The sequence below is a fragment of the Elaeis guineensis genome, chromosome 1 (genome assembly GCF_000442705.2).
Source record: "Elaeis guineensis isolate ETL-2024a chromosome 1, EG11, whole genome shotgun sequence".
Classification (NCBI taxonomy): Eukaryota; Viridiplantae; Streptophyta; class Magnoliopsida; order Arecales; family Arecaceae; genus Elaeis; species Elaeis guineensis.
Window position 1 is genome coordinate 20,513,233 of NC_025993.2, and position 12,826 is coordinate 20,526,058.

Consider the following 12,826-nt stretch of genomic DNA (forward strand, 5'->3'; position numbering starts at 1 on the left):
TGGCTTGTACGGTATTAATCTTTCAGTTTGATCAGCAAAAAGATTCTGATTTCATCAGTGCTTGTGAGAAGTTCAACCAACATGGAGCAAGAGTCAATTAAGGGTTGAACCTTATAACTATCACAAAAAATTGCATTCAAAAAATTCAGCTTTTTGGAGATCTTGAAATTCATAGATTTGGATAATGTAATGACTCGGCTTAAATTCAGTTCAATCCAAATTTAATGGGCTTGGGTTGGAAGGTTCCCGATTGAAGTCTTCCTCTTCCCCAATTCGATGAAGAAGAGTAGTCATAGGGCTCACCGGATTTTGATAAAAGCCCTAGGATTCAGCATATAAATTCCCCTCACCTCTTCCCTTTAAGCAATGCACTCAAGCCATAATCAATCATTAGTCACTAACATTGAGTTTCCTTGGTTCTCCGTTGAAAGTTCTTAGCGAACCACCATCAATACTTCACCAAAGTCAAGGTAACGGTCTCCAACCTCTCTTCTCCTCCCTTCTCTGTTCCTAAGGCTATGATTTCTAGGATTAGCATCAGATCACTGCTAGAATCCATGGAAATGAATTCCTCTACTTCGGTTTAATTTCTTTTGTATTTATTTTTCATCCACCACTAGTTGTTGTGGCCATAGTTGTTATTGTGTTCTTTATCGAAGGCTGGACTTCGTGCCAATGTTTGCTTCTGCCCTGACCATTGGGCTTCCTCCAACCTAGTCACATACAAAGTTGTCTTCCCTATTTTTCTTTTTTCCTTTTTCTTCCCGTTTGGTTGACCACTACTACTATGGGGCATTGCTGCAACCACCATCACCGCAGGATTGTTGCCATGAGTCACTGCACACCAGCCACTTGTGTTTTGAGAAAGAGAGGGGGGGAGCTTTCTTTCTATTTAGAGGAAGAAGAGAGCTCTCTCTCTTGTCTTCTTTCCTTTTCTCTCTCTTATCTTCTTTAGCTTTCTCTCTCCACTTTCTCCCTTTTTGTCTCTAGATATCCTGTGGACTTATGGAGGGTTCAAATATTTAGATAAATTCAGATCGATTGGTTGACCCTCCTGGACCTATAGTGTTATGGTCATCTACCGTAATTTTTCACCATTCAATATCGTCTATGTTTTTTTAATATTTGGACATGATTATATAAAGGAGCAATTGTCTATGCAAGAAGTAAGAATTGGATAATTGTTGTACTTAAATTGGACATGATTATATATCGGTATTTGTTGTACTTAAATTTGAGTGGTAGAGGTAAGAATTGGATATTGATCACTTGTACATGCACACTATTTTTGAGCATTGATGGTTTTCATATTATGCAGTATAAGTTAATTGTTGCTACATAATTATCAATTGAGGATGTATGATTCTTAATATATATATATATATATATATATATATATATATATATATATATATATATATATATATATATATATATATATAAGCATATGTTGCTCATTTTGATTGCTTGAATATGATACTATGCATCAAATTTTACAAAGAATATGGTTTTGAATTGTATTTACTTAACAAGCATAAAAATGAATGGTATTTGAATGGTTGGTTGTGGTGCTCTAAACTAGCCATCTTATTGATGCCTATCATAGACTGAAATATGGTACTATTGATGTCTCGCCATGGCCAAAAATATGGTTGTTGATGCTACATGTGTATAGGATCCCATAATGCTAATGTTACGATGCACAACTTAGCCTAAATTTCAAAAATAAGTTAAACTTAGCTGTTTAATTTATGTACGTCTTAATAATTATAATTATTCAATTTTCAATTGAAAATTGCATAATTAATTGATTTATTGGAGAAAAATTGGAAGAATTAATGTTAGATGTGAAGATATATCAATTAGTCCAATGAATACCTAACCAAATGAAAACAATTGCCACCATGTTTCTGGAACCTTTTGGAAGATCATCCTAAGCTAGGTATTGAAGATTGTAAATGCAGAATGCAAAATGGAATTTTGCAGAATATCCAAGAATTTTTAGTGAATTCTCGAAAACCATCCATAGAATATTTTGGGTCCTTGTGGAAAGTGAATATCATGCTTAACAATCCCTGCCCTCTCCCTTCATATATAGCTAGCTTGGATTATACGTGGAACAAGGATCTGAAACCATGAACTTAGTGTATTTTGGGTTGATACCATGTTAATAAGAAAAGGATCTGTAGCAAAAGAAAAAGAACCAAAAGGATCAATAATATATACATCTTTTCTGAAATAAGATGAAGTATGATACTCCCCCATTGCGTCTAAAGATATAAATGCCTACATTAATTTCAAATAGTTGTGGGTTTCTATAGGTGCATTCACATGTTCTGGTTTGACTTCCTATTCAATCTTACTCACCTTATGTTTGGTTGGGGTCGTGAGAGGAAGATTGAATGGGTTGGAAGGATAGATAACCATATCCACCATTTGGTTTAAAAAATTTTGAACATCCACCATTTGATTTAAAAAATTTTGAAAAGAATGGATAAACATGAGGGATTGTCCATTTATTCTGACCCACCAATTTGCATCCTCCGAAATGAAGAAGGATGGTGGAGCTTATAAGGGATGGATCCCTACATTGACAAAATTATCATCATTAATTTTTTTCATAAAAATTTAATACTTTTTCATTACTTCATTCATTTTATTTATATATTTTTGATTTTATCTATACTATTAACTATATACTATTAAATTTTATTACTAATTATTTTTATTATCACATAATTTTTATAATTATAAGTAAATTATTAGAAGTGTCTCCTTTTTTATTTATATTCATTATTTTTTAATGAACTATTTGAGTGAAATTAATTAACTATTTAAATTAAATTATAAATTAGTTGGTTATTTAAATAATTAATATATATAAATAAACTAATTCATACCTAATTAATTTAAAATAAACTATATTTCATATAATTTTTTATATAATTATAAATTATAGAAATTAAAATTTTATGTGCTATCCTAATTCTTTCAAATAAATAAATGTTATAAATTAAAAATAATAGTACTTTTTTATCGAATGGTAATTAAATAAAAATACTATAAAAATATCATTCAATCTTTTTTTTCATTCTTTTTATATCAAATAGAAGAAAAAATCATTCACATTCATCTTTTTATATTTGGCCAAACGTACAAGTATATAGATAGATTTTCTATCTATCTGTTCTTTATCCATCTTTCTTCTTCCATCCATTTTTCTTCTAATTTAGCACAGAGGATCAAAGGCACAACCTCTCCCTTGTCCATCCATCATCCTGCTTATCCAACCTTTCTGTCAAATAGGGGGTTAAGGCAAAACTAGCGCAATCACCATCGCCTGAATAGTCTTTGGTTTGACCATCTACCGGCGCGTGGGACTATGCATGGTCCCACCCCATTAGCGGACTTATTCTGCATCTTATGTTGATGGTACCATCCCATTAGTGGAGTCTATTTGTCAAGGTTTACTTTTTCCCGTTAGTGTGGAACAGAAGGATCAACCATATATATCAAGTTTAACAAATATAGAAGGTTAGAAGAATTATAAAATACTAAGAATAAAAGCAAATAAATTATATAGGAAATCAGGATTTCTCTTTTTTTTTTTTTGTTTTTTTCAAGAGAGAGTTTTCAGAAATATTTAATTATATGGCTTGATGCTAGTTTAGTAGAATTCTAGATTCAAAAAAAGCAGCTGCCGAAAAAATTCACATGGTTTTCGTCCACCGGAAAAGTAGCAAAAGGTCAAGAACAATAAAGGCACATTGCAGAAGAGTAAACCATTGTGCGGAAATTGCACGCTATTGACATGGATTGACTTTGAAGACTTGCTGATTAAAAAACTCTGGTGGTCTAAAACGTGCATGCACGTCGTTGTCGCACCTAGCAAAACTATAATCCATGACTTAACAAATTCTCCTCACTGATTTATAAATTAAATCATAGCTTAACAAGTTTGATAGAACATATATATATATATATATATATATATATATAGACACACACACACACACACACACACACACACACACATATATATATATATATATATAATAAACTGATATGACTGGTCCTTTGTTAAAAATGGCTGGCTTCTTAAAAAAGAAAAAAATACTTAAAAAAATGTATAAATATGAGTTTCCAAGAAGATTCAAAAATAGATGCGCCATCTTAAATGAAAATTTCTGCTACCAAGAGCTCGCCTCTTTTAGTCGATACAAGGACATCGGCAAATTGTATCATATGACCTCATATTTTATATGAAATACATCGTTCAAGCTGATGTGGCATGTTGTTCCAATTAGGCCACCAAGGAAATTTGTCATACCGTCTTGTTAGATAGCATCATAGATATACAAATTAACTAGAATTAGTCTATTTGTGATTGTTTTGATCACACAAGATATTGCTGCATGGTCATTTATAACAGTCGTTTGCTTTATTTCATTGAATACTATTGTTCGCTCAATAGTTCCAACTGGTTGAGCCAGCACTTCATACCTCCACATAATGTGGTCAAGCCAGACAGATTTTCTTTGCTAGAAAAGATCAAGAAAGACTTGCTAAATTGTGGTTTGTCAGTATATTCATTTATCGCAAGGTCCGTTCTCTTCTTCTTTCATGGTATTTTCCGTCGACCAGCTGTTTAACAGGCTGAACGGTCCTCGACTTTCTACGGTCGAATATGGACCGAATCTTCTGCCACAATAATTGTACCAAAATATTTTTCAATTTATCCAAGTTCTAGCTTGCTACGTTACAAAAAAAAAAATCTAGTCAAATACCATATATATACGAGCCTCAATTATAAAAATATTTTCTTGCTTATATACCATTATAAATATCTAAAATTATATAAATAACCTAACAAATTACTATTTTCATATGTACCCTTATAGATATTTTTTTTTGCATGTATATCATTATAAATATCTAATGTTATATATAGACCGTTGCAAATTTTCTTCTTGCATGTAAATCTTTATAGATTAATTTTTTTTTGCATCTATATATATATCTATAAATTATTTATTTTTGCATGTAAGATTGATATGCAAGAAGAAATAATGTATAAGAACATACAAGCAAACAGCAAATTTTTGAGGTGATATATGCAAAAGAAGTGATTTATGAGGGTGTGACTGTAAATTACAAATTGGTAAGGATATTTGCATATTTTTATGTATTGATGAGGGTATGTATGTAAAAAGAATAATTTATAAAGATATATAATTAAATAATAAATTGATGAGACTATTCAAGTAAGTTCAAATATTTATAAGGGACACATCAAAGGAAAAAAAGAAGAATCTTGATGAGAGTTTCTGTGGATGAGAGTTTCACGGAAAATGTTTTTGGAACTCTTTCCAGAGGCACGTTCCGGGTATCTAATTTGATGGCCTTTGGATGGTCCAAAGGCATCGTTGCTGATTGCATAAACCAGCAAAGCGCCTTGGCATGCATGTCTTTTCCCCTTGCAAGCATGGATCCTTGCTGCAGCTCCAGAACTCCTATTCCATCTCTCCAACTCTTATTGCTGTCCCTTTTCCAGTTGGCGTGCTTCATGATTCCCCAGGCAAGTCCACTCTCCTTCAATTACTCTATCTTCAATCAGGATACAACGGGAGACCTAAGAAGCTACCAGGATGCCACGTTTGTTAACAACGCCATCCAACTCACCAGGAACCAACTGGACACTTATATTGAAAGGAGCATGGGCAGTGTTGTGTATGATGAACCAGTGCCTCTCTGGGACAAAGCTTCAGGTAAACTCGCCAATTTCACTTCGAACTTCTCTTTCACCATCGATGGCCTCAACCAAACAAGAAGCGCTGATGGGATCGCCTTCTTCCTCTCGTCTTACCCATACTATAACGAGACCTTCAATCATTCTTGGGGTGGGGCTCTTGGGATATTCGACCGCAATGGTACTAACATGACGAGAAACAAGATTGTCGCCGTCGAGTTTGATAGCTACATAAACCCAGAGTATAATGATTCTAGTGCCCATCATATGGGAATCGACATCCACAGGATTGTTTCTGTTGCACATGTGGAGTTGAATACAAATATAAGAAAAAATATCATACTTTCTGCATCTGTTAGTTACAACGCTAGAACTAGAAATTTGAGCATCTTCCTTAGCAATTACTCAGATCCTACGAGGAATTGGAGTCTGTCTTACGGTGTCGACTTGAGGGATTACCTGCCAGAAAAGGTTGCCGTTGGCTTCTCAGCCTCCACAGGTGACCTCTTCGAGGTACATACCATCCACTCCTGGAGTTTCAGTTCCTCTGATCTTGGACTGAGGCATAAAATGTCTAAAGCCCTGGGGTTTGGTATTGCTACAGGAGTTTTAGTAAGTTTGTTATGTGTGATGTTTTTTATCAGAAAATATGTGTGCAAGATGGTTAGTAGAAACATGGCAGAAGAAGAAGACATGGCTATGGACGTTTTAGTCGGTGATGCAATTGAGAGGGCTACTGGGCCTAGGAGATTTCCTTATAGCGTACTTCTGAGTGCAACCCGTAATTTTGCAAAGGAGAGGAAGCTAGGGGAAGGAGGATTCGGGGAGGTTTACATGGGAGTATTGCATGATTTAAAGCTTGAAGTGGCAGTTAAAAGGATCTCCAGAGATTCTAAGCAAGGTAAGAGAGAGTACATATCAGAAATCACGACCATCAGCCAGTTAAGGCATCGCAATCTTGTGCAGCTTCTTGGCTATTGCCATGAAAGGGGTGAATTGTTGCTTGTCTACGAGTACATGATGAACGGAAGCCTCGATTACCATCTATATGGCAAGGATCGGTTCCTTACATGGCCAGTTAGGTACAAGATTGCTTTGGGGTTGGCCTCGGCGTTGCTCTACCTTCATGAAGAGTGGCAGCAATGCATCATCCATCGAGACGTGAAACCAAGCAATGTGATGTTGGATTCAGAGTTCAATGCTAAGCTTGGTGATTTCGGATTGGCAAGGCTCATGGATCATGATTGCAACCCACCAACAACGGTTTTGATGGGGACCAGGGGATATATTGCGCCAGAATATGCTGTTACAGGTATGAGCAATATATATCATTATAACGCATTTAGCAAGGTCTCTTAACTACACTTTTTTTTTTTGGAGAACGGCTTTTTAACAATACTTAAAACCAAAAATGGTTGCATTTATTATTATTATTATTTTGGTTAAAAATGATGGCATTTAATTTCTTTGCATGTTTGCTTTCTTTTAGCGTATGCCATGTTTATGTTAGACGATTCCTACATTGCTCTTCGTAGAAATGCACCTCACATACATTATAGGCAAAACGTATGACCAAGGGGTCCTCTCTTTCTTCTACTTTTCCACTCGTGGACTGATAAGCCTAGCCCGGTCCAAGACGCACACGTGCTTTATAGTCCATATTTTACCAGAAGATCAGGAAACTGTGTGACCGAGGATTCTTTTATCGGGAGTTGCTCGGGTGCTTGTTAATTATTTTTTTCTAATCACTGATTAGGCAATCACAATTAAAAAATTTTAATTTGGGCAAATCACCAAACCGGCTTATTTTATTATTACCAAAAAAAATAAATTTATTTTATTATTATTGTTTGAAAACCGATCGACTCCCCTCATCTCCATCACGCCGCCCTCTCCCCTTATCTCCCTCCCCTCGGCACCCCCTCTCCTTGCCGCCTCTCCCCGGATCGGCCGCTTCCTCCTCCCCTCACTCGCTGCCTCTCCTGATGCCATCCACCTCCCTCCACGCCGCCCACCTCCTCTCCTAGCCGCTCCCCTCCCCTATACACCCGCTCCATCGTGCCACCCCCTCCCATTGCCCGCCGCCTCTCCCTAAGCCGTCCACCTCCCCCCCGCACCGTCGATCTCCCTGCATCGCCTCTCCCTCGTACACCAGCTCCATCCCGCCGCCTCCTTCCCGAACCAACCCCTTCCCTCGCCCGCCGCCTCCCCCGGTGTCGTTCACCTCCCCTCGTCGCCCCCTCCCATCCATGGCTCCTATTCCGATTGGAGATGGAGAAACACCAAAGTGGATCGCGAATTGGAGGAGAAAAGAAGAAAGCAAACCCTGATATTTTCAAAATTTATCGTACCAGTCATTGTTCTCCACAGTATATCAGTTCTGCGTGTTAAAAAGTTAATGCGCATCAGTTCCGATGGTAATTGAATATAGAGAATCTTGAATTTTCTTTCTTAATCGGAGGGTCATTTTATTTTATTGGCGTTTCTATCTCTTTGGTTCTGTCTCTTTATGTCAACCCGTCCCATCAATTGCTGCCTTGTAACTTGCGTCATCAATGAATTACTTTCTGATACCAAAGGACAACAAACGGACCTACACACCAAGAAAAGTCCGCAATCGTAAGCTATATACTTTCATAGTGGAGTTCAATGCTCTGCTCTCCCCACCACCTCCCTCTCTCCGTGACACGTGTTGTAATGTTGTTGGAGAGGACGAACAAAAATCATAAGGGGCGGACACTATAAAACATCATCCGGAATGGATTTCGCAACGAGCACGTGTCTTTTATTATTAATTTTAAAATATAAATTTAAAAAAAAAAGTTTGATAAAATTATTAATTTTATAATTAAAATATTATTTTTTTTATTTCTAATATATAACGATATATATATATATATATATATATATATATATATATATATATATATAATCATATGATATATATTAAATATATTAATCAAAAAATATTACTGTAAATTTTTTTGATACATATCCAGCAACAATCTAATACACACCTACAACTAAATTGATACATAGTTTATCGAATTTAATTTAATCAGTATAGAGTATACAACTAATTGATACACACTGAGTAAAATATTCATCCAACATCTCAATATATGTTTTTAGATAAAGCGATACATAATTTTCAAAATATAGCATTTATCAATATACAGCACATCAGTAAATGATACACATTAGATGGCTTATTGATACATATTAGAAGATTTTTTAATACATACTTAGTAACGATCTAAAACATACTTACAGATAAATTGATACATAATTTATCGAACTTAATATTCACTAATATATAGTATATAGTCAGTTAATACACACTAAGCAAAATATTCATTTGATGTTTCAATACACACCTCTAGGTGAAATGATATACAGTTTTCGTAAATTTTAAGATTTAAAGATCTTAGAAAAAGAGGATTTGGAAGAGGAGAAAAGACCTCAAGATGTGTATTGAGTCATTATTGGATATGTATCAAAAAAATTTATAATATGTATCAATAAGCTATCTAGTATGTATCATTCACTCATATACTTTGTACTGATAAATGCTATATTTTGAAAATAATATATCACTTTATCTAGAGGTGTATATTGGGATGCTGTATGAATATTTTGCTAAATGTGTATTAACTAGTTATATACTATGTAATAGTGAATACTAAGTTTGGTAAACTATGTATCAATTTAGTTGTAGGTGTATATTGAATCGTTATTGTGTATCAAAAAAATTTATCGTATGTATCACCTAGTTATATATTTAATATGTATCATATAGTCATATAATATGTATTACTATGTGTTGAAAATGAGAAAGGAAGAGAATGCTTTAATCATGTGACTAATAACTCCGTCAGTAAAACAAGTCTTTGACTTTTAAACTTATACTTTAAGATTAATATTAAAAGATACATGGTACATTGTAAAGCCCGCCCCATATGATTTTTTATAGTGCCAACCCGATATGATTTTTGTTCAGAGAGGACCGATGCCTGATGGAAGAGAGAAATCCATGCATTTTTTTTTGTGCGGAAATCTACATGTTTAACGCACAACCAAATAGTATGGCAACCGGACAAATATGGGTATCGATATCCATTTCCACCTCGATAGAAAAAAATTATATCCATACCCCTATCATACCCATTTCTGGTTGGATTGAATTGGCCTCTAAGAATGAGCCGGATCAAATCGAATATATCCAAATCAACCTTTCCTTCTCTTTTTCTCATCTCCGCCACCATCCCACCACCACCTACGGCTCCATCGGCCATCCCCAAACTCTACAAAATGTCATGCTTCCACCAAGATTAAGCTCTCAAAACCTAAGGGACCAACTCAATCGCACCACCACAACTCGAACAAAATCTCATATGCTCATGAAAAAACCCCAACCAAAATCTAAAAATCCCTTCGATCTCCTCTCAGATGCTATCCTTCCCCGATCGGAACCAACTCACACCACCACAACTCGCACAAAATCCCATACACTCGAGAAAAAATCTCAATCGAAACCTAAAGTACCCCTCTGTTCTCCTTCAGGTATTCTCCTTCCCTATAGATCTCGGAAAAAGAGAATGAAATGAAAAGAAAAAAAAATTGAAGAGGAAAAAATGAGCAATCTACATGGAAAAAGGTCTTACTTGTTAATTTGTTCTGTCTTTCCTTTGTTTTTTTGTTGATTTTCCAATGTTTTCCCCCATTTTCTCTCTAATTTTTCTATCCTTAAGAGTCTTAATCAGGTGGGAGGCTTGGAGCGGCCGAACATGAAAGCTTAGACGATGGTTAGGGTTCCAACTTCCGACATCAAGCCACTACCACTAGGGGTGGGGGGTGGGGACCCGTCGGTTGCTGACTGAGAGTGTGAGAGAGAGAGAGAGAGAGAGAGAGAGAGGAGGGGGGTGGGGGGTTTTGAAATTTGAATAAAAGATATATTGGGGTGGGGCATATCATTATCTATAACTGATCCAAATCCACTTCGGATATTTTTTCTAAAACTTATATGTGCCCCATCTCTTAATCGGATCAGATAAAATCCATTTCATTTGGATCGGATCGGATTAGATATCCATCGGATTGAAAAAAAATTGCCACCCCCACCATCAAACTGAGATTTCCTAACTTGAATATTTTCAGCACGAGGCCAATTTCTTCCTCATATGTCACTGTAGGTTATTCTAATATATAAAGGATCTCCATTTTTTTTTTGTTTGGATTTAGGCGTGTTGCTTTGTAGTTGAATTGGTCCATCATTAAGCCGATAGACTTTGTCCAACTAAAATTTTTTCCATTCTATATGTAACAACTTAGGACATCATTCAAAAAATCTAATTAGAAGATATTATTTGGATTCTTTAATCTTTTATAAGTATTCAAGATCTTTTTGGTGTCGTAACCACAGCAAGAAATACCTCATCCATCCAACAATTATGTTGTTTTGTGAATCCTAGTCATCCGGCAATTCTTTGATTCTCTGATACAACACAAGGTATGTTCTCAAGCAATTTGACTTGATTTCGTACCGACGTCCTCAAACTCAGCCTGGCAAAGCATGCTCCCACAGATGCTTATATGCATAAGTGAAAAGACCTTTGAATGCATGCCAACTCTAGATTCCTTACTAATGGCATGATTAAAAATAGAAACCACGTTAACCCAATGAAAGGTGGAAATCCCTTGTGGAACCATTCAGGATAGGATGGGGGTTTTGTCTAAATTAACTGGTCAGATATTGCTCATATATCTACCTACATTTTTTTTTTTTGATTCAACATATATCTACTTACATATCAAATTATTAGAAAAAAAAAAGCTGTTGTCTTTGTAGCCAAATTAACTATGAGTAATCATAAGTACAAAACTATTTTTTATGAACTAAATGAGGTGCACCATGATTCTTTCAGGAAAACCTAGTAAAGAATCTGATGTCTATAGCTTTGGAGTGGTTATACTAGAAATAGCATGTGGCAGAAAACCCGTTGAAGATAAGGAAAAGAATGGTAAAGTAAATTTAGTACAATGGGTTTGGGAGCTTTATGGAAGAAGGATGTACTTGACCGCAGCAGATGAAAGACTAAAGATGGAGTTTGATGAGTAACAAATGGAGCGCTTGATGGTTGTAGGGTTATGGTGTGCCCATCCAGCATCAAATCTAAGGCCTTCCATAAGGCAAGCAATTCATGTTCTTAAGTTTGATGCTCCAATACCAAATTTGCCACCTAAAATGCCTGTCCCGGTATATTGCCCTCCATCAGGAGATTTGTTTAATTTTGCATCCACTTCATCTGATACCTACTCTGCTTCATCATGGTCGATGTCTGGTCGCTGAAGGATGGCAAGTCATGTCAAAAGGTCTAATCTTCACACCACTTCCAATTAGATATGCAAGTTTTATTTCAGCAATACAATTAAGTTTATTGTTACATACCATGGACTTTTTTATTGTTTACTGCATTTGGTTGTATATGACCAGTAAAGTGTATACAGAAACATGCAACATCTATTTGAATTTCTGGAAGTATAATATGTTTCCGATTTGTGTGCATCCTCTCGGGGGATTTGTTTAATTTTGCATCAACTTCATTCAAGACATACCTTGCTATGTCAAGATCAATATTTGGTCATTAAAGGATGGCAAGTCATGGTAAAATGTTTCCTGTTGACACCTACACCAATTAAATTAGAAAGTTCTGTTTCAGCAATACCATTAAATTTCTTGCTACACAGCATGGGCACTTTTGTTGGCTACCATTCATTGTTGCATATGAACATTAGTGTGTACAGAAAACATGCAAGATCTATCTGAATTTCTGAAAGCATAATATCTTTCCCTTTTGTGTGGGTCCTCGATCAGGGGATTTGTCTAATTTTCCATGATCAACATCATTTAATAATGCTGTTATATCAAGCTTAATATCTGGTCACTTCAGGGCAAGTCTTCAAAGGTTTAACATTTTTCGATTGAACTTCAAAGGCTTAACATTGACACCTACAACAATTAAATTAGCAAGTTTCATGTCAGCAATATGATTTACTTGTTACATGGCATGAGTATTT

General features: G+C 35.5%; 1 protein-coding gene across 1 annotated transcript; it reads left to right on the forward strand.

The window, feature by feature from the left end:
- Positions 1-5,340: 5,340 nt before the first annotated feature.
- LOC105032572 (L-type lectin-domain containing receptor kinase IX.1-like) lies at positions 5,341-12,259 on the forward strand. Its single transcript, XM_073251248.1, has 2 exons — positions 5,341-7,061; positions 11,674-12,259. Exons 1-2 carry the CDS (start codon positions 5,399-5,401, stop codon positions 11,865-11,867), a joined length of 1,857 nt encoding a protein of 618 aa, XP_073107349.1. The 5' UTR covers positions 5,341-5,398; the 3' UTR covers positions 11,868-12,259.
- Positions 12,260-12,826: the final 567 nt, after the last annotated feature.